The 23,206-nt window shown below is 48.9% G+C and overlaps 1 protein-coding gene across 4 annotated transcripts in view; it reads left to right on the top strand.

Moving 5' to 3' along the window:
• Positions 1–23,206, top strand: part of LOC408787 (transmembrane and TPR repeat-containing protein CG4341) — a 127,118-nt gene that overhangs the window by 92,703 nt on the left and 11,209 nt on the right. For all 4 annotated transcript variants that reach the window (XM_006567201.3, XM_392318.7, XM_006567200.3 and 1 more), the window contains exon 7: positions 11,683–11,927. In XM_006567201.3, coding sequence (XP_006567264.1) covers positions 11,683–11,927 — 245 coding nt within the window. The remainder of the gene's footprint in view (positions 1–11,682; positions 11,928–23,206) is intronic.

The following is a 23,206-nucleotide window of genomic DNA, read 5'->3' as shown; positions in this document are numbered from 1 at the left end:
CGTAAAATTTCTCGAAAAGAAAGTTGGAATTTTCCGAGCCACAAGCGTCTTAACTTCATCACACTTTGCTTTTATCACGCTGTTTCCTTTCCACTTTCTCACGAAAGATGAAATTAAACCTCCAAATTGGACGCTCGCTCGAGGAAAAATCTCTCCTTGAACTCGTTACTCAAAGCGACGTTTCACGACCGGTATCAAAAAAATACGATCCTCCGAAATCTCGCAAAAGAATATCTCCATCGATCTTTTCGTAGACGAATAAATATTCGAAGGGAAGACCGAAGGCATGGGATATATTCGCGAGGTAAAAGTTTCGAATTCTGGAAATATACGCGTTAAATTGTCCCTACGTATCCTTTGTTGTCGAGCTTTGATCGAATTCGACGGGACGGAAAAGGCCCCCTCGCTCTCCCTCTCTCTTCGATCGAAAACGAAGAAACGGGTGGAAGGAAAAAAGGGTAAACAGTGGGATTCGGGGGGGCGACGCGAGCCAACTTATCGACGGAATTCTCAATTTGATCGTGGCGATGCTTTGGGACGTATCAATTCGGTCGGCGTAACTGATAAACACAGTGTAAACATTGATTCGTTCAATATTGACGGAGGCAAATGCAAGAAGCGACGCCGTGCGAATATAAACGCGCGAGCCGGGGGGAGGGAGGAAGAGGAACAGGAGGAGACCTCCTGTGTGTACCTTTGTTTTTGTACGCCGTTCTCGCTCCTGTTATTCGATTCGATAAACGTTGAATTATCCGGATCGACACGTGTTTCCGCGAAGCGAGTTAAAATAAAAGGAAATAAAATCGAAGGATGGAGGAGGAGGTTGGATCGGGTCAGGTGTTGGTGTCGTGAACCACGTTGCCTGTCCTTCCGTTCTGAAGGGAGAAAGGAAAGAAAAGGAACCAGGATCCAGTTCAGAAGAAGTTTCAGAGGACGAGCAAACTATCGACCTTCGACTTTTTAACCGCTCCAACGGTAAACGAAAGAGAGCCCCCCCTGGAGGGAGGGAATGAAACAAGTGGCGGCTACTTTTCAGCTACTTTTAATTATAATCCTTTCGATTTGAATCGAGAAGTGGAAATGGATTTTCGATCGTTGCTCGTCGAGTGGAACGACCGCGTCGATGACGTCGAGGAGAAGGGAAGGCTGGCGATGAGAAGACGAAGGGAGGGAAAAGGGTGGCAAAGGGGAAAAAGGAGAAAAAGGAAAGGGGAAGGAACGACGTCGAGAGCTCTTTTGTAGTAATTTTCGCGCCTCCTGCGCGGAAAAATTCGAAGCGAAGGAGAAAAAGGGAGGGAAGAGAAAAGGAGAAAGGGGAAAGAGTGTTTCTGCCCGGAGGAGTTTCCCACGAGCGGAGCGCCACAATTAAACGGTTACGACCGCGTTGAAATCGTTGTAACGTGTACGCGGAGGCCGCTTAACCGTGAAGCGTGCATCACGTAACCGGCTAATAAGGGTGGAGCACTTTCATGGATAATCGCCTTCCATCCCCCTCGAGAGGGACAAACGCTTCGAGTGGCCGCCGAGTGTTTGGCGGGATGGGGGGGGATAAAAAGCCACGACATCCCGCGCGCGCTAATAAACGTGTGCATTATTAATAAAACCGGTTCTCGAGATCGATCTTCCTCCCCGTTCCCGCCACGAGTGGCCGCCGCGCACTTTTATATCGTCGCGTATCGTCTACTCTTCTGGCTAACGCGCGCTTCAAACGAGAAAATATTGTGGCAACTCGATCGTGCACGGCCTATCTTTAAATCGCTCTTAGACACTCTTAAATATTACCTTTAAACGGGCACCACTTTCTCTTTTCTTTCCTCTCCTTTTCTCTCTCTCTCTTTCCCTTCTTCACGCAAAGTAGTCGGAGCTGGGATCGAAAGGAAAACGAAACTTGTGGATCCGGGAGAGACAAGAAACAAAGTTGGGTGTCGAAGCGGCCGTCCAAGGATCGTTTTAAAGGAGGGAAAGTTTGTTCGAGCTCCGAGGTGGACGAAGAAGCAGTGGAGGAAAGAAGCAAGGAAAAAAAAGGAGGAAAGGTAACACCTGAAGGCAAGTCCCTTTGAACAGTCTCGCAAGCAGGAAACGCCTCGGGTCGAAGACTCGCTGCGACGCAAACTTTCCAGACTACCCGTTTGCCCGCGTACGTAAAACGGCTTGCGCGCGATACACAAGTGACTCAATTAAAGCGACCAAGTTGCGACGGGGAAAGATGGAGAAACAGGAAGAAACAAACAGACGTGTCGGCGAGCGGGTCCTCGCTGTATATATATATATATATATATATATATATATATATATATATATTTTCCCGAACGAGACGAGGGAACGTCTTTCCGCCGTTTCGAATTTCTCCTCCTCCTTCCAAGGGAGGGGAAGATCGATCGATCCGTTGGAGAAGAATCGGACGATCTCGTAACGAAATTCTTTTCTTAAACCGTTAATAACTATTGTCGTTTTCGGAGAGAAAACGCTGGTTTATAAACGTTAATTGGTATAACAGGTATAATCAGTCTCCCTCTCTTTCTCTCTCTGCAAATTCCATTTATGCTAATTGAAACGGAATTTGCGGAGAGAATGATTCAACCGTGCCGGGTTGTTCTCAGAGAAATACACTCGACGCGGGGAAGAGTTTCAACTCTTGGAGGAATCACGGAGGTCAGTTACAAGATTTGTGCAAACAGCGCCAGTGATTCTCACTCGCGAAATCTCTCTCTGGAATGAATGAGAATACCGCGGATCCAATAACCGGTAATACATTTAACAATTATTTATTACATTTCGCGCAGGAATTTCGTATTTTTGTTCCATTTCGATATGGATAAGTTGGAAGGACGATGAATATCGAGGGAGGCAAGAGATCATCGCGACTGACAGGTGTTAATTAAGACCTCTTAACGATCGACGCGGGGCAAGAACGGTAATTCATTAGGAATAATGACGATGGTGCTCGCACGCGAGGCGCGGCTCGTTCAACCAGTCGTCCGGAAATCGCCTCCCGTGTGTCTTTATTAGAAAATTCCTGATCCCTTCCGTGGGTGTACACGTTACTCCACACGTAGCGCGTGCACGCTAGTTACATCCGCCAGACACGGAATACCCGGTTGTCGTGCGTGATCTTGATCGGGAGAAGGCTCTCTCTTTGACGAGGCGAACGATAGAATTTATTATTCCAACGACCTTGTTTCTTCGATCATTTCTTTCGATTATTCCAGCCACGGGTCGAGACGCTTTGTACAAGTGGCGTCGACTTTGGTGCGTGCAACGCGTCAAGTCTCTCCACGGACTTTCCCTTTCGCCACCTGGATTAAAGTTCAAAACATCTCGCAAGTTGAACGCGTGTACGTGTACGTGTGTGTGTATGGTTGTGGAGTTTTAAGCGAAATATCCGAGAAAACGAGGGACAAGGGGATAAAGGTAACGCCGCTTTAGGATGTAACACAACGTCGTCTAATATTAGTTCAAACGATCGAACATCCGACGAGCCCGATAAGAACTCGTTCGTGCAACTTTGACTAGTGGCGTGAGTCGATATATGGCCGGTCGCGCGGAAAGTAGTACGGGACTGCGCGCGGTCGGACTGTAGCGACAAGTAGCGCGGATAAACGCGGGGTCGGGCTAAAACGGAGTAGCGTAGATAAACGAATAATCGTCCTTTCTTTTTCTTTCTCTCTTTCTTTCTTTTTGCAAACTGTCGGGACGATAAACGGTTGAGAAAAAAGAATTGCCCTATCTATCTCCTATTTTCCGACGAAATAAAAGATTGTGAACCGATCGGATCGGTGCGAATCGAGACGTTGTTCCGAATTAATTCTACACACTTCCCATTCGCTCTCTTTTAAACGTCCCGAATAAATGAAACCTCGATCGTTGAAAAAAACACGCGTTTATTAAAGACTCTTGTTGCATCGCGTGAATCAAACCTTGACGAGTCTCGTCCCAAATGATTTTCTCTCTCTCTCTCTGGAACGTGCCGATAACGAGTAAAACGGTGAAACGCAACTCGGGCAAGAATTTATCACTCGTTTAGCGTGGCCGTGTTTCATCATCATCCCTCCCCTCCTGTATCAACGAAAAAATACGATCCGCTTGGGTTTGCGGACGGACGACAATCGGGAAGTGGGGAGAGTGTGATTAATCGGCGGCCACGCCAACTTTTCGGCGGACCGCGAGTAATTTTCTCGCCCAAGGCACCGCCCCCCCGCTCGACTTGGCGCATCGATCACGAGGAAAATTAGACGAATTGCCGCGTAAAATAACTCGATAACGCGCTCGATCGACTCGCCACGTGCGTCACCATATTTATCGTGCGTCGACTCCGTGAATCCCATTCGATCGAAGAAATTGAATTTGAAGGGAGGGGGATTTGTGATCTCTCGTTCGAGTTTTTATCTAAAACGATAAAATTTCGAGTAAATGTTCTCGCTCGTGCGAAACGAGAGACGAGGATCGTTCCTTCTCCCCCTCCCCTCCACCTGTAACCCCTGGACAAGCGTATAGAGATTCCCGGGCGGATCTTGGGAAATTAGCCGGATTGCCGTACGAGCACTTAACACGATTGATACGCTCGAACACGGCAATTCGGCTCCCAAGGACTTCCGCTTTACCTCACCGCAATCCCCTCTTTTCTCTCCCTATCCATCCCTACCCATCCAGATGGAAATCCCCCGAGTAACCGAACGGAATATCCACGAAACTCCGTGATTCGCGGGAATTGCTCACGAAATTAGAGCACGGAGACTCTATTGTTCCGACTTTTGAGACGGAAATTTTCCCAGATTAAAATCGGAGTCCCCTCTTTTTGTTTTTTTCCTCTCTTTGCCAAAAATGCTTCGAAGCAACCGAGCAGTGTCGTCGAAAAATATAAATTTCTCCCGTTTCACGATCAACGCGTTGAGGATGAAAAGAAAAAAAAAAGAGGATGAGAAAGAAAAGTCGAAGAGGCGTTTAGACGCTTAAACAGCTCGCGCGCACGCAACGTCGTTGAAAACACCGGACTAGATATAAACACGCGTATCGATGGGATACCCGCGCGTTTTCATCCTCCGAGCGATCGATAGAGCTCGAGTCACGAACGAACGAGCGAGCGAGCGTTTTTTATTTTTTTTTTTGCGTTCGAGCGATAATTTACGAATTAATTTTAACCGATTAATTTACAATCTCGTCTCTAGTTTTATTCGCGCGTTTCGTTCTCGCGAAAGGCTCGTCAACCTCGTGTTCCCGTCTAATGGAATCCGGAAATAAAATTTGATTTCGCTACGCGGTTGAAAAGGGAGGGGAGAGGGGATACTACTTCCTACTAATGCGATACATACAGCGACGAATTATACGTAAATAATTCTGCATGGAAATGGCGTGTTTTATCGTGGGGAGAGACGAAACGAGGGTTTCTCGGACCGGTGTCCGCGCAACGAGGACGCAAAATTCGTAACCGCCGTTGGATTTCAATTAAATTCAACCGAATCGGATTTAATATCGCTGCGAGTTGCTTCTCCTTCTTACCCAAGGCTTTTCGACCTTGCGTTCTTGTTAAGCGACGCATTATGCAACGCTGCTTGTTTATTTATTTTACGGACAAAAGGACATCCTGCAAGGTCGTCGTCGTAATGCGCAAAGTAAATATGCGCGAATCTTTTTTCTTCCTCTCTTTTTCTTTTCGCTTCCCCCCCTTTTTCGTTTGTTTGTTGCTCTCTTTCTTTCCTTTTCCCTTTCCCTCTCTTTTTTGCCCGACGAGTGCGGTGTTGCGCGCTCGAAAAATGGGGAGCGTGGATAAAGGGAGAGAATTTTGATAGTTCATTTTTAGAAAGGCGGGAGAACTAGTCGCCCTCCCTTTATCGAGCGCGGTTCGCGGTGGCCGTACATTGGCCGCGACAGCCGTCCACAAATTGGCGACCGATTCGTTCTCTAATTACTCGACCCGGCCGTGTTTTAAAAGCCCTCACTGTTACGAACGATTAGTGTCGTTAACAGGGGACAAAAAAAAGGAAAAAAGGGAAAAAAGGAAAAAAACAACGCGGATCTCTAGATTCTCTATCAATCCTCGTCACGCGTTAATCGTACACAGTTGGCCTTTAACGAGAGGGAAAACGGTTCTACGTGTGTATCCGCGTGTAATTTTCGACGTGAAACGAAATTTCCCTTTGAGCGGAAATTTTTCTTAATTTCCAACCAAGCGGCGGTTTGTTGGAGCCGAAAAAACGAAGAGGCAACGATATTCGTTCGGGAAAAAAAATGGACGATTCGAGGAGAAGGAAAGAAGGGAAAGACGAGAAAGAGCGCGAGGAGGAAATGGTGGACGCGGAGAAGAATCACGCGCGCGGAGCGTACGCGAAAAGGGAGAGAACGGTCGGGTTAACCGGGAAATTGCAAGGCACACACAAAACTCGACTGCACGATGGAATCTTAATTCCGTGAGCGGCGGAGTTGAATTCGCTTCGGTCCGCCTGCCTCCATCTCCCTTCGTCTTTCCGCGACGTTTTCCTCGCCGCCGTTCCTTCCTCTTACCTCGCTCCTCTCCCCCTCCCCTTCTCCACCTCCTCTCGCCCCGCGCATCATCCCACGGCGTCTCTCCACTCTCCTCTCCCTTCTCCAACGGGGAACTCGCGCGTCTTATTCTCTTCCTTTCGTAATTAGGAAGCAAACAGGGGCGGCCAAGTCTTGCCAAGTTGGCGGAGTCGGAGATGAAACAGCAGTTTCCGTCCACCCATTCTTCCTCCACGGCTCAGCCACCTGACTCGTCGTCGTCGATCGGGGTCCACCGCCGGGGTGAAAGGGCGACGACGATATATCCTCTGCCTGCCAGAACCAACCCTCCAAAGTCTCGAATCGTTTCGCGCCTTGCTTCCTCCGTTTCCGCTTTTTCCACCTCCCCCCTCCCTCGTCGAAGCGGCGGCGACCCTCTTACGCTCGCGTAAGATCGACCAACCCCTCCGTGAAAGTCGTATCGAGCACAGGGGGGGGGACGTGGTTTTTGCCGACTGCCTAGAAACTGGCCCCTCTCCCTCTTCGTTCGTCGCGCCCCCGTTTTTTCGTCCGACCAACTCGCGAAAAGTCGCGGAAACGAGTGTTTTTCACTCCCCCCCCCCCCGTGGTGAAATATTACTCGTCTTCCTTTCTTCTCCTCGTCTCCCCTGCATATATTAGACCGTGACGTATCCCCACAGCAGTTGTTATTTCTGATATTTTCCTCCGAGCCGAGATCTCTCCGCGTCATCTTCGTGGATGGAGAGAATGGGAAGAGGAACGAGGAGAGATCTCTCCCCTCCCTTCGACCCGTATCCCTTTTACTTACCCGAGCGGCACGCGTTTTCTTATCCACCCCGAAACTTTCCACGCGCATTCCTCGAGTTCGTACGCGTTCCACCGCAAACGAGAGAGTAATTCCCCCTCCACGCTATTCCCGACGAGCTCGTCGTTCTTGCCCCGCATACGAGTTACCCCCACTCCACCGATACGAAATTGAACTAATTTAACTCGTGGCGCGGTGAAATCAAAATTCGTGAAAAGAGACGAAAGGAAGGGGAAAAAAGAAAAGTGTGGTTTTGCGAGGTGACGCGATCGACGGGTTAAATAATTTTTAATTACCCTTTTTAATTGCACGATAACAGAAAACGAAACGTTTGTTACGTTCGATTGTCTCCTAAATGGAGGCTCGATTGCTTGGCCCGAAAAGAAATATTGTTCGAGGTTGTCCAATCGCGGTAATTGGCGCGGTGCGGTAATGCAATCGGATATACGCGAGCTGGTTTTTGTAGCCCGGTGAAAGCTATCGCAGTAAATATCCGGTTGGGCTCGTAACGAATTTTACAGGTGGCGAACGACGCCCCGACTCGTCGATGCGGAATCGCAGCGCCCGCGCGCCACCTCGTTTCCGAGTTTAATAATCCGTCAAAATTGACCACGTCCTGCTCCCTTTCTCTCTTCTCTTTTTTGCGGCCCCTTTATAAGTACCCTCTCCTCTCTTCTCGTTCGCGAGACTCGCAAAACGCGGTTATAAAATATATATATATATATATAAACGCGCGTATATTTATATTTATATATATTTTATTTAATTTAACGCGAAGGAAGGAAGGAACGGGGAGAAAATATACGGATGAAAAATAGATGGTATCAACACAGCTGTTCCACCGTTAGACAGAATTTACGACGCGAACGTGATTCCGCCGCTATTTTTCAGATTAGGTCTCCCATGCGTATTTTTTAAACGTTTTATTTTATTTCGTTTCGTTTGTTCGTCGACAAGAGAGCTCCGATGTTTCGACGAGGACGATTCGACGTTTTCGAGTATCTTGTCGAGTCTGAACTCGCCTCGTGAAACTTGCGGAGAGATATGACGGTTAGTTACGAGCGACGGTTAGCGCCGAGTTGTTCCGAGTTTTGCCGAACTTGCACGAGTGCAGCTCCGCCAGGCACGCAAGATACGAACATTAGCGGAAAATTAATTGGGCGCGCGAGCTGTGCATGTAACGGAACGTGAAAGGCGTGTGTACATACACGCGTCGATTTTGATCCGGCACAACTGGATATTGCGAATGACACCTAGAATCACGACGCGCACCGCGAATTCGAAATATCCGCGACTCGTTCCCGTCCAAATTCGCCGCTTTTAATTAATTATCCGCGCGTGAACCACTCCAACGGTCCCCCGCCTCTCTCTTTCCACGCCTCTCTCCGGCCAATGGAGGCCGTATTCGAATTCATAAAAGCCATAACGGGGGCTATCGCGATGAAAAATCGTAGGCTGTATCGATCACGTATCGACGGATAGTTTCGAATAACCCATCCGTTTCAACCTCGTTTTCGAGGTTATTAAACGGAGGAATAATCTTAAATATTTCTTCGCTCGAGAAGGCACAGCCGTGACGACTACCCCGTTTCGGTGGCGGGGAGGTGCGGGTCGTGGCGACGAGGCGACGGGTTTAATTAGCAAAAAGTTTGCTTTAAAGGAAGGGTGGCGGAGAAACTGAGGAGCATCGAAATGGCAATTTCCTGGCCGGTGCCTTATAGAAGGAACCAACCCCTATGCTTCGCATTATTTTGAATAAAGAACGAGACGGCTACCCGGCAATCCATTTTCCTCGTCGCGGTCCCGGGGGACGTACTTTATGGAATTAGAGTATCCGCCCCCCCCAGGCCGAGGCACTCGGCTTCTTGGATATAATCCGCGTGGGGATTTATACGTGTATATAACCTCGCTCGTTGTAATAACCGAGCTCGTAAAATCGGTCGAGTCGCGTCAAAGTTACACGTTCGAATCATACGCGAGAAGTGATAATGGCGAGCGAATAGACATCGTCCTTCAATCTTAATTCTGTTTCATATCGATATATAATGGATGCGTCTATCGATTCGCGCCACTCGATACTCGTTGATTTAAACTACTATCCACTACCACTGATGTACACGAACGGCCGTTTACGCAATATCTTAAAACGTCGCAGCGGCGAGGAAACTAGTTCCGATACAGTGATGGATTAGGCGGAGAATTGCGGCGGGCGTTTCCTCCCCCGAATAGACCACGAGGTCGTTAGCCGTTTCTGCGAGCGCACGCCATTTCGACGGCGGGCGGATAACGCGGTGGAAAAGTTGATCCGCTCGTTCAGGTTAGTCGCGTTGTATCTCGGGAGGAAGCGGTGACACGGGGGATCACCCGGTATCGATTACTCATTACCGCTTTTGGAAAAGTCGGGCCGCGCGGTTAGTCAACGTCGGATTCGCGGCCAAATCTCGCCCCTCGATCACGGCTAATATTCGTCGATCGATCCAGTCGACGACATCGATCCATCGATTCGTCGAAACGAGGGGGTGAGATAACTTTTTTTTAAATTTTAGAAATTCGGACACTCGTCGATTATTCTTGATTTGTCCCAAGGGGTTGGAGGATAGAAAAATCGGATGGAAAAGCATCGAGGGATTTTAGAGAGGCGGATCGGAAAATTTCACACGCCTCGTTAATGAGAATGTTCTCCTCCTCGCCACCTGTTTATACTGCACGACTCGAGGGTAAACGTCTTGCGACAGCCCCGTAATATCGCGTGGGATGATATCGGGATTAACAGTCGCGTTCGGGAATGATAGTATATTAGCAGGAAGAGGGTCGGAGAGTTAAACGCGAGGAAATTAGAAGATCGATCCGAGGAGAAGAGAGAGAGAGAGAGAGAGATTGGAAATCCGTCGTTGGAAATCTGGAAGAAGCAGATTGCCTCGAATTAAGAAAGATTCCCGCGTTCGATCTACGGAGATTCCTCCCCCTTCTCCTTCTTCGTTTTTCTTCGCCTCTTCTCGTTTACTCCCTTACGAGCGTAAGGGATCACGTTTTTCCACGGTGGGTGACAATAAAAGTGGAAATAAACTTTTTAATACGTTTCACTTTGGCCTGGTTGCTCGGTGACGCGGGCCACGCGGGGATTCAACCGCGCCGCAAGGACGCTCTCTCCTCTCTCTCCCCCCCCTCAACTTGAAATTTTTAATTAAAGTCATAGCCGACCGCGGCTTTTTGTCCGCCTCTTGGATATCCTCCCCCCTTTGCAGTCGCCGGCCCATTGTCGCCGCGGATCGTTTAACGGCTACAACGGCCTGTTACTATTAAATTTACAGGGTGGAAAAAAGAGGAGGGAAAAATAGGAAGAGAAAAGGAAAAGAAGAAGAAGAAAGATCGATTCAAGGTATTCCTCGAGATGGAAACTTTGGAATTCCTTCGCGGGGAACGTTCTTTTCCGTTTGAAATTAAAGTATCCCAAGGTGGGAGGAGACAAACGGTTGGAAAATTAGGCCGAGGGTTAAGTTAATCTTCGTCTTGTCTTGTAACGAACGGCTTCCGCGTCGTTTCGTACGTCAGGCCGCCGTTTCGCACGATATTTAGTAATTAGGCAAAGAAATACAGGAGGAGCACGCGACAAAAGGCGGGAATTCGTGCGGAGTTAACCCGATTCGCAGCCTCGGCTCATAAAACCCAACCCGTTCCGGAAGCGAGCCAATGCCCCTTTAAATAGAAGCGGACAGGGGGGCGAGGAGGAAGGAAGGGGCTATGAATGTCTGGATTTACGTTAAAGACTGACCTCCTCCTCCTCCTCCCTTCTTCGCTCTTCCTCGGCCTCGGCTGCTTCCATCCCAATTTCTAAAGAAATCCTCGTCGCGAAAAATCTGCCTTGCCCAGTTCCGCTTCCCGGGCGGAATCGAGCAAAAAATTGGATCCTGTTATGATTTCGCCGCTCTCCACTTTCTTAAATTAAGCGATTCAACAGGAATCGTTTGTCGTTCTCCTTTCGTATATTTCCTCCTCGCTTCTCTTCCATTCGCTGTACATATAATGCTGTACATATTTCGATAATTACGCTGAGAAATAGAGAATCTCATAACTCGAGGATTTAATAACTCGTTGGCGAAAATAATAAAAAAAAAAAAAATAAAAGAAATTAACCGAGGGGGATAAAACCAAGGAGGGAAAAATAAAAATCTCCTCTCTCCACGATCTTTCGATTCTCGAAAAGGAGGCTGGGGAAGCGAGCAAGGAGAAATAATGGCACGTCTCCTGGTAAATTGGGGGATGAGAAATGGAAAAAACGTTTTCGATTTATATAAATTCATGACCGGATCCCAGAGCGAGAGAGAGCGAGAGAGAGAGAGAGAGAGCGAGAGTAATCCCAAACCAAAGCATCTGATGATCCTTATCGTTTGTCTTTGCAGAGGCTTACGTGAATCTGGGCGCGGCGCTGGCCTCGGTCGGACGTGGAACGGAGGCGGCTGCGGTTTTGCGGGCCGGCGCATCCTTGGATGGTTCCGGGCTCAAGGACAAGAGGGCTCACGAGGCGGCGAGGGTGCAGGCTCTCCTTCAATTAGGCGCCCTCTACGCCGATCAGGGCAGATTACAAAGGGCCCTGTCCGCGTACAGAGAGGCACTTCACGCCCTCCCGGATCACTATCCACCTCAGGTCAGTTCGCCTCATTTCCCGCCTCGAGTTGCTCGATCGGGGCCCGCGACCGGTTACGAAGCGACCACGATCCGCTTTGACGCATCTCTCACTCTCTCACTCTCCCCTCGAGAATCGATTCGTCCAAGATAACGGATAGTCCGCGCGCCCAATCTCATTCTCCGCGAAATTACGCGGCATCGAATTATCCGAGCGGCAGGAACACCGAACATGGAAATTCTAGATACGTAGAATGCAATCGGGTAAACCGAGGATCAACCCGCTTCTCCCTCTCCCCCCTCCGCAACCGAGATTATCCGTTCCAAGAGATTATCCTCGCTGTACGAGAGATCGAACTACGAGAGGGTGTTGAAGCGTGGCTTTTCGTTAAAATTACGAAATGTACAATCTGTATATAACACGATGTCTCGATCTGGAATAACCTTTACCTTCTTCATATTCTCGAATGGTTCGGATCGGGTTATCGCGAGATCGAAACGTGTGTTTGCGCGTATGAATTGCAATTTTCGTAATCGCAACCCCGTTGTTGGGTCGAAACACGCAACGGATACCATCGCGGTGGCTAATTAAATTCGTCGAGTATCGATCGCGCGTGCAAAAGTAGCGGCGCGGATTCCGCGTCCGTTGTCGCCGATTTTTTTCGGGACAAGACGAGTTCAAAAGCAAAGGCAAAGTAATTAACGTTTCATCGACGCGTACGGGGGAAGGGAAAAAATGGATGGAGAGGAGCAGCAGAGGTTTCCAGTCCAGGATTCGCAACGCAGTCGGTGTCCGCGTTGTTTTGCATCAACAACAACGGGGAAACGGAAGGAGGAAGCGTCCCGCAAATATGATTTTCAGTCGCGTCGTAAACCAAAATTAAAAATTTTAAGCTCGTCGTAATCCTCCCCTCCCTCTCTCTCGCATTTCAACCATCCATTTCCTCGCGTATCCCTCCTCCTTTCTTCTTTTTTCCTTCCCTCTTTTTTTTTCTTTCTCTTTTTCATACGCTCGAGGAAAGAACGGCGTCGCGTTTAACTCTTTCAATTTTCATTTAATCTCCTGCGTATTTCCGCGCGAAAGCCTCGCAGCCGCCGACGTTCCTTCGAACACGTATTTCTCCCCCCTTTGCTGCGGTAATATCGAAAATAATATACACCGTGGAACGAAGTTATATTACGTTTATATATAAATAGGGGAGTTAGGTTTCAATTCTCCATGGTCCAGCGTACGGACGAACCGTTAATACGCGATGAATTTGCATCGAGCTGCAAACCGACTTGGTTCGTGCGTTGAACACCCACGAAATAGGAAGTTTGTAGGTGTATAACAACTATATATATACATATACATATCGTATAAAATTCTTCCTCTGATCGATAAATCCAACGCGTACTATCATAATTTGGAAAGTGAAGGAGAAGCGGAGAGGAAGAAGAGAGGAACCGCGTTGATTTATGTCACGGTAAATTACAGAATTATTCCATATCTTAATGCCCTTTGCTGCGTAGTCTCGAGCAACCCTTTCAAGCCTCGTACGAGGTTAGCACGCGACCAATCCAAAAGTGATTCTCCCGACCTTTCCGCACCGGTCGCTCGCTGCTCCGTCACAGCTCTTAATTGCTTTCTAAGGTTATTCCACGAGCGGCGACGCTCGATCAACGATGCTCGTCCTGTCGCACCGCATTACTCCTTCTCGCGATTACGAAACTTTCCTCGCTCCCTTTTTCTTCCAACATCCCTCGTCCTTTCCCGGTATCACTGTCGAACGACGATATCCTCGAGCGATTGGCCATTTTATCCAAGTGGAAACTCGACGCGTCCAACTTTTTTGGACGATGGCGCGACAACAAGGAACGACTGCCGCTTCGCGCTTCGAGTTTCGGGGGAGGGGAGAGAAGTTTTGCATTTTTACGAGATCCTCCGCCCCCATCCGACCGTGCATAACACACCAACCACCCGTGCTTTCTACGTTTTGTTCGCCGTTCTCGTCGTCCTGCAACGACAATTTATACGAAAAGTATTTTTCACCTTTCGCCGCCCCTTTTCCCGCACGCATCGCCTCTGAAATGTCGGCCAAGAAACCCTGGAAACCTTTCGGCGCGTGTTTCCGTTTGGCAAAAATTCCCTCGAGTTTCGAGTCGATGCGTTTCGCCCTCGTTAAAAGGCGGCGACGATGGTAGAAAGAATTCCCTCGTAAATATATCCCCGATTTCCACGTAGAAAAATTTCCTCCCCCCCTTCGAGATCGACGATGATTCCTGGGATTACGGGTGTTTAACGGATTCTAAACCTTTTGAAAATCGTTAGAATCGGATTTCTTCCACGTGGAAAATTCGTCTCGACGAGTACACACGCTCTCCCATTTTATCCGGAATCATCGGTGATAATTCCACCCGTTTCGATAACCTAACGAGAAAAGCGGCTTTCGATCGATCGTGGCCGTAACGAAATTTTATCCGCGTTGAACGCAAAAAAAAAAAAAAAAGGAAGCTGGAAAACAGGGCGAAGAGAAAAGACGGGGGAGAAAGGTCGAGGGATTAGTTTTCGTTCAATATTTTTGTGCGTGGGTGTTGTCTGTCCTTTTCATTTCCAACGCAGTTTCGTTTCGAGAATTCCACAAAATTGTCACCGAAATCGAAATTTGATAATTTATCCGTGGATAGAGGCGAATTGAGGATTTTAAAGAAACCCAAGGTCCTTTTCATTATTCATTTAGGTTTATCGCGTGCACGCTACATTACCCATCGTCCATCCTCGCCCGATCGTCAAAATCCGCCGCCCGCACTTTTCTCTTCCCCGCCTAGACTTGATCCGTCTAATTGATTAAAACGGCCTTCTCCCGCCGATTCCCGGGGAATCCGAAATATTCGATGTCGGGGAAAATTGAAATTCCTCCGACCTTTTTGCATCCCAACGTCTCGTTCGAGGAGGAACCAAGTCAAGTTCCATTCGCCCGAATTTTCGTTCGAATCGCGACGAGGAATCCTCTCCGATTCGATCCGAGGATCGTTGCGGAATTTTCGTCCGGAAACACGGCGAATAACACGGCGATATATTCATAATCGGAATTACGGGGAAGGCGAGGAAGGCTCGCTTGGAAATTCTTGGGTATTCCGTCGCGAGAGAGGCGAGCTTGGACCGCGCGATAACGTCGTCGAGGTGGAGGATTCACGGCCGTTCGGCCCTGCGAGATACCCACGAATCGTAACTTTAAATTGGCCGGCCGATATCGCTGGCTTACGCGTCCGCTTTTTCTCCCTCCTCCCCCCTCCCCGCTCGAGTTATTATACCAGCAGGCCACTTCCGGGAAAAACTTTCTCGGACCCGGGCGAACCATCCTACGTGCTTCGAGGTTAATCGTATCGAGCCAGCTCCCTTTATCCGAGTTTCAATAATTTTCCAACGGTTAGAGAAACGGGGCAGTTTCGATGCAATGGAGATTCGTCGAGATTATCTTATCGAGCTCGAGCGGCGAGGATCATCGACCATCGGAAAGAGTCTCGAATCTATTGTAACGGGACGGTTAAAAATTGAATTCACGACAAATGATCGAGAGGGGCGTTACTCGTTTCGACGACTTATCGATACGGATGGAAAGAGTGTCGAGATCGGGGCGCTTTTTTTACATTCGAGGTTCACGCGACCGAGCTCGTTACACGTGTTAACCGCTGCGATACGACGCGATCACGTGACCGCCACCATTAAATCCGTAACGATTTCGGGGTGGAAACGCGAGCCGAAGGTGGACGAGGAGTGGTGGATTCTGAAATTTACCTTGGTCGACGAAAGGGACAGCAACGCGTCACGTGGAGCGCGCCGCGGTTTGAACGCCGGCTGCTCCCCCATAACTCATCGCCGCGATTTAATTTATCACCGTTATTCGTTCGCGCTTAGCCGGGGCAATTAGTCGCCTCCGCTTTAATTCATCGCTATTTAGTCGTCGCCGCTGGATTTATCGTCTTCTGTTTCATTTCGGGCCGTGGAAAAGTTGGAATTTATTTAACATTCCGAAACACGGGGAGGGGAGGGAAGAACTAGCTCTAATGAACGTCAAAAATTTGGAGCGTCGTTGCCCGATAACCGGAGCCAAACCGCTGCTGATTTAACCTCGTTCAATTCCCGTCCCTTTTCGCCGCCACCCTCGTCCATCATAATCGAATCGTCGGGGAAGAACGAGGACGGAGAGGCGAGTGAAAGAGGAAGAAGAAGAAGAGGAGGAAGACAAAGAAAAGGAAGGCGAGGAGAGAGATGGTCGCGGAATCGTTACGGAATCGGATCTAGTGTTTTCGCGGCGGAGAATCAGAAGGGGGTGGCGCTCATCCTTTTGGGCGAGCGTCGACAAACGTCGACGACAATCGCGGATCGTGATAATGAGACAATGGAGTGGGTGGCTCTCGCGGCAGACAGCGACTATCGAGCGCGGTTTCTGGAAGCAGAAACAGAAAAGAGAGAGAGACGAACCGACCCTCGACGAACGGCTGCTCCGCTATCTATTATGCGCTCGTGCACTCGTAATTATGCGCCTCGCTTCTCGGGGATCGCAAAGAATTCGCGACGATGCACAGAGACGGGGGCCGCTCCGCTATGCGCAGTCCTCCGCGTTCTCCGCCACCGCCGCCTCGCCAGATTTTCTTTCATTTCGTTTCGCCACCATCCCCCGTCCTCGTCCCATCGGATAATAAACGTCACGAAACCCGGCCTCGTCGATGCTCTCTGCATCCAAGCTCCGACATTAGGAGCGAATGGTATTATCTCTCGCCGAGTTTATCTCGCATCGATCGAATCGGTGTTCAATTAGCGACGCAGCTGGGTCTCTACGTGCATCGAAGGGGAGATCCCCTCGAATAGAAATCGATGTCGACGAGGGAGAGGAAAGGAAGTGTATCAAAAATCTGCAGGATCTACACATTCGATCGAATGGTGTTCAACGTAGCGGATTTTTCGTACGTGCGCTGGTAAAGAGATTCCCTCGAATATATCCGGGATTTCGAACGAAATTGATGCAAGATCGATGAGGGGGAAAGGAAGAGCAATGGCGTATCGAAAATGTGCGAGGACGATCTTTGGATCTTACTATCCAATTGTCTCTATTCTGATACGATATCGAATAATTAATTCGTTTACCTTTTCGTTCGAACCGATTTCGATTCTTTGCGATGCGTGGACAAAATTGACGAGGAATTTCGTTTCATTCGCGCGATAACGTTATCAATAATTAGTAGCAAAAAGCTTGAATATTCCGGACCAAGTTTCCGGAAAACTTTATCCGAAGAAAGAAAGAGAGAGAGAGAGAGAGAGAAATTAATAACCGGAAAGTTTCACCCCTTTTTCATTTACCCTCGCAGCGTGTAGCCCGATATCCCGCGAGGCACGGAACGGTGCGTGACACGCCTCGATTTCGTTAATCAACGGCGACGACCCTCGCCGTTCTCTCTTTCCCTCTCTCTTGATCGTTCAATAAAAACCGAGGTGAGAATCATTATCGGTCGTCCGTCTTCGCTTATTTCCCCCCTCGGCCGTCGCCGCCTCCCTCGAAAATTCCACGTTACACTCGGATGCCGGAAACTTTGATCAAACTCCGTGAAAAAAAAGGGATCTACAAATAACTCGAAAATTGCGATTAATCGCTTCGGGCTTAAAGAGGCTTAAAAGAGAAATTTTTCGCCGGGATTGTTTGTCGATTATTTTTCTTACTTTTCTTATTTCTTCTTTTTTATAAGAAGGCTAAACTATTAGAAGCTTTATACGGAAGTAATAATCGAATGTAACTGTACTTCGAACGAGGATATACGAGATAGTTCAGAGTCATGTATACCGCGGTCGATTGATCATTCGCGGACAGTTAATTAAAGATAACACGCGGTCTCTTATTCCATCGAGACCGAATTGAAACGTATATCGTGGGATCAAGACGATTTCGAATCTTTCTTTTCTTTTCTTTCTATCTTTAATCCGTTTTTCACACGGAATATTTCGCAACAATCGTTAACTCAATTTCGGCCGGAATATAACACGAACTTATATTCAATTTCCGTTCCGACAGATAATTCGATCATTTCGAGATTCCTCCAGTTTATTCTCGAGTGTATTTCGAGCGTACGATCGATCGAGGATGCGTTCAAGTCTCCCTCCTTTCCCCCCCATCGACTGCTCCTTTTGTCCGAAAAAAAGAAGGGGGCCGTCTCGTTTTATATGTCGTTTTAATAACAGAGGGTCGCTTTGTGCCACGCTGTTTGAGTGGCTAATTAGGTGCTTGCAACCCTCCGGCCCGACACACAATGCCGCTCGAGGTAATTTCGCGACCCCTTCCACTCTCCCCTGGCCACCCTTCTTCTACAACACCGTCTTCCTTCCTTCTACACCCTTCAATCTTCATTCCCCGTCTTCATCCCTGTGTACCTCGTTTCGTCGACGTAGCTAACTTCTCCCCCTCCCTCAATCCCATCCTCCCTCTCCTCCCGTGTCGCCTCCTTTCGATATTTTCACGTCGGCCACGCCATCATCTTTCACTCGGCCGCATCCCCTTCCTCCGTTATCTCTCGCGTAGATTCCTCCCCTCGAAAATTCTCGACTCGAATCTCAGCGAGATTCGCTTTTTTCACTTTTTCACGTCGATGATCGGCGAAATCTGGATCGAATCGGAGGGCGCGATCATTAGAGAGTGTAAACGTTTGTGCACGTGCGTTAGAGAAGGAAAAAAATCAGAAGGTTATTCCTTTTTTCTTTTTTTTTCCTCTCTCCCTTTCCTCACGAGACGAGATGGTGTGGAACGTCTTTGAGAGGTCGGGCCAGGCTCCGAAAATGGTGAAATCGAACGTCACGTTCGTGGCGCTCGCGTTTCGAACACTTGGAGGGTTACCCTGGGGAGCGAGACCGGAGCCAGGGAGTATTCGTACCCGTGCTATAATAGAGTCGATAATGTTCCATTCCGACGTCCCTCTTTTTTTCCTCCCCCTCCACCTTCTCTCTCTCCGTCCCTGTGATGGAGTTTCCCCGCTCCCTGGAGGCGGTTCTTCGCTAGATTCACAGCTTTTATAAACCGAAACCAGATCCAGAAGAGTACTTACTCGAAAAACGAAATAAGGGAGAAAACGCGCCGATGAAATTTCTAACCGGGGGTTGATTAAATCGTGCCGGATTAACGATCGATGAGAAGAGTCGATCTTGATATTTTTTTCTTTTTTTTTCTCTCCCGTTATCGAAGCGAAGCGCGAAACTCTGGAAGAGCACTTCTCGTCCCTCTCCTTCACCCTCCTCTCTCCTCCCTCAGGCGAATGGAAATGATAACGGGGGGGGGGGTTCCGTTTCACAAAAATTTCGACGCGATTTCAACCGTCGAGAAAAAAAACGATTTAACAACCCGGCACAAATGGATGTTCGCCGGATGATCGAACATCCGCGAATTCGGGTTCGAAGGGACGACGAATTTCATCATTCGCGTGCTCGCGAATTTTCATACGAAACGTTGTTGCAGGGAGGGGAGAAGAAGAGAGGGGAGGACGGAAAAATATCGCGATTATCGTTTCGTTTTTCACGGTGCGAGCGAGAAACTCTGTACTGTGTACGAATAATCGATGCGGCCGGTAATTAACGAGGAGAGAGGCGCAATCGAGAGCCCCGAGTGGTAAAAACGCGTCACGCCGTTTCCGATTCACCTGGCGAAAATATGAAACGCGAGAAACGATTTCGGAGGGGGAGGGGAGGAAACGATTCGAGCGCGCTCTCAAACGCGTGTTTACACGCGTTTGCGTCAAATTTCGAATACCTGTAAACGTGCACGTATGAATTTGCACTGGGATCGGTTGGCAAATTAAACATTGTTGAAGCCAGATCTTGGAGCGAATAAAAAAGCGAATATTTTTTTTTAACGAAAATTTTCTCTCTCCCTGTAAAAAAATAGTTTCCGCAAGAACGACGTTCTATCGACAACGTTCTAACCATCTTCTTCTTCTTCTTCTTCTCTTCCTCCTTCTTCTTCTCCTTCTTGAAAAAGTCAATTTCGAGCAGCTGCTTTTAAATTACACGGCCCATTTCCAGTCGCCTCGAGTCGAGTCGAGCTACGCCGAGGTGGACCGTACCCCCGTTTTCTGTCAGCAATTTTAATTTTAACGCCAACCATTCCCCCAACAGCTCTCTCTCTCTCTTTCTCTCTTTCGTAGCAGCGCACTTTAATCTTCCAGAAGAACCGTCCATTGTGCCGTCCCTCAGCCGCATTTTTTTCCTTTCTCCTTCTGCTTCCCCCCTCTTCCTCGCCATCCCCTGGTGAGCGGAGGTTTCGCGGCGCGGCGTGGCAACTTTTTCCGCGCGCGCCAGATCTCGGGCGATCGCGCTCGTGAAGAAAAGGGGGACACGAGCGGGTTTCGCGGCCCACTCGCTCGAATTAAAACACTTTTCCTCTTTCCTCACGCGGCCACGATCCCTTTGTTCGGCCGTTCGTGACAGGCTGGTTTCGAGTTTCTCTGGAAACTCGGTCGTGATAGGCGGAGGTCCGAAGAGCGGAAACAGCAGAAGGAAGGGAAACTTTTGAGAGCGTGCGCGACATTCAAAGAGTAGTACCCGAAGCTGCGCCTGTTTCATCTTCTCCCCTTGATTACTCGCCGCGGTTCCATGGGCGTTTCGCGAGCGCGAATCACTCGCGCCAAGTCTTTTTAAGTAATGAAATCCTCGTAGCGGGGGGCAATGCCTTCCTTCCTTCCTTCCCTTCTTCAAGACGCTTATTACTCCTCCCTTTCATCCGCGGACCAAATTCACGTGGGATTCAACGCGAAAGGGGAGTACGACCTTCGCGTAAATGGGCAGCCTCGAATCCTTATCAGAAGGCGGAAAGGATCCGGCTGGCTTTTGTTCCTAGGGAGCAGTGAGAGTTTACGTTTAATAAAAGTTGGAGGTTTTAGCTTTGGTCGAATCTCAACTGCAACTTTACGATCGTGGGATTATTCGCATAGGATGGATGGACAGATGGATGGATAAGATTCACTCGGAGAGAAAGAGTAACGCTCCTCGTATTTTCCGCGATCAAGATCCAAGGCCCTGCGACCCGGAAGCTAATTCGATCGAGACGGACGAAAAGTTAGACAAAGGGAGTAGAATTCTTTCCTCGGTGGAAAAGATTCACGTCGAGAGAGGGATGGGAAGGGAAGGGAAAGATTGTCGGGCTATCGTTCCGCGGATTAGTTTACCCGTCGAAACGACATAAAAATAATCGGCCTTGGTTTTCCCCGCACGATATTTCCCCGGCCCCATAAAACTATAATTTCGTTCTTTCTTCCCTCCTCCTTCTTTCCCTTCTTTTCTCGCGTTACGTTCTCTCCTTCTTCGGCCCTCAAACTGAAAACAATTCCGAGCGATTCAATTTCCTTCCCGTGCAATTGAACCAACGAGAGGGAGATAAAAATCATCCCGGAGCAACCGGAGGAAATTTAATTTCACGGGGGGAGGGGGAGGGAGGGAGAAACGATGTTCAAAGTATCGCGATATTTAAGAATACTGCGGCCAGGCTCCTCCTCTGGTCGCGGTGGAGAAAAATCTGAGAGAGGGGACGAAACGAAAACGTTGTTTGCAAAATCAAACGGATGATATTCGAGGGGGAGGAAGGGGCCTCGTATCGAGTTCGCCACTTTCCTTTGTGCGTTCGGAATTATCGAGTTCGAAACATTTAAAACTCGATACCTCTCTCGACGACCTCTCGTTTCTTCTTTTCCTTTCCTCCCCCGTTCTTTCGTCCAAATTTTGCGACCGCTCCCCACCCTCGCCCTTCGTCTTCCGTCGAGCGCAGGAGGAACACGATTATCCGTGATTCTCGATGGAGGGAATCGCGAGAGGGAAGGGATCGCACTTTTCCTTTTCGAAAGAAGACGAATCTTTCGATCGAACTCGATTTCAGAATCAGAACACCTCGAGACGGCGAAAAAAATGTCGAGGCAAGGAAACCTCGACGAAACGAGAAGGTTCATTTACGTATATTCGATCGGAAAGAGAGAGAGAAGTTGCTCGACCATTCTCCGTTTATCGATTTCTCGTCAAGAGATAAAAGTCTGATCGAGGAGGAAAGAAGGAGGAAGAGAAAGAAAGAAAGTGGCCTCGATTCGGGTGGAGAGGATCGTGCGAAAATAGACGTGCGGGGAATAGGCGAGGAAGGAAGGAAGGAAGGAAGGAAGGAGTGGCGAGGGCAAAGGTTGCTCGGGACCCGGAGAAATTTAGTTCCCGAAACGAGGGTCTAATCGGTGGTGCGATATCTCTCAGGACTTTACGACGTCGTCCACGTGGAGGGGCGCGCATACAGCGACCCCCTCGTACACAGAAAGCCGCAGAGAGGGCGGGCATGTTGGGAGACAAAAGGAGAGGAGGAGGAGGGGGGACTCGTGGTGGAATCGTGCACGTACACAAAGGCGAAGGGACGGAAGAGGGGGCGGTGGCACCGACGAAAGCCCGAGAAAGCGTATAGGTGTGCGGAGGGTAAAACATCACCGGCAAGATTACAGCGGAGTTTCGCCAGTTTCCCGATGTTTTATCGCGATGACCTCTCCAGGTTTCCCCGGCAGAGTCCAGAGGTTGGCCGCCCGTTGGCGTGGAAAATCGGGCGAAACTTTGGAATAATACGGTAAGGAGAGAAGCGTCCCCGCGCCCTTCGTCCTCCGTCGAGCGCAGGAGGAACACGATTATCCGTGATTCTCGACGGAGGGAATCGTGGGAGGGGAAGGGATCGCACTTTTCCTTTTCGAAGGAAGGCGGGAATCTTTCTTCGATCCCTCGATCGAAAGATCGGATAAAGTAAAAGGGGAAGCGAGGCCCTTCCTCTTCCGGATCCAAAACGCGAAGGAACACACCGCAGATTCTCTTCTCGAGATCTAATTCCTCAGAGTAGTGTCTTTCTCTCTCTCTCTCTCTCTCTCTCTCTCTCTCGCTCTGCTCGACTCTTCTCGCTATCCGAGAATGATTTACGAGCAGAACTGATAATTACTTTGGTTGCGTTAATTTTCGAGTCTGATTAAAACGTCGCGTTGAATCGGATAACGGTAGGATAAACGGGTTGGAAAAAATCCTCTGCCCGCTGCAGATAGCGTGCCCCCTGTTCGTATACCCCGCCTAATCGAGATTCTTCCCCGAGAATTTTTTAAGTGGATTCCCCGTGGGAACGGTTTCCAAAAAAGTTTCGGCCGTTTCTCGCGCCGCCGCACGAATATATCGCTGTATAATTTTGGGACGAGAGGAAACGCCGTTTTTCAATCCCGGAGATAAAGGAAAAAAGAAAGAAAGATAGTCGGCGAAAGCACGGACTACGGAATTTCGAAAGCAGA

The sequence above is a fragment of the Apis mellifera genome, linkage group LG4, assembly GCF_003254395.2.
Source record: "Apis mellifera strain DH4 linkage group LG4, Amel_HAv3.1, whole genome shotgun sequence".
Taxonomy (NCBI): Eukaryota; Metazoa; Arthropoda; class Insecta; order Hymenoptera; family Apidae; genus Apis; species Apis mellifera.
This window is presented reverse-complemented; position numbering and strand designations above follow the sequence as displayed.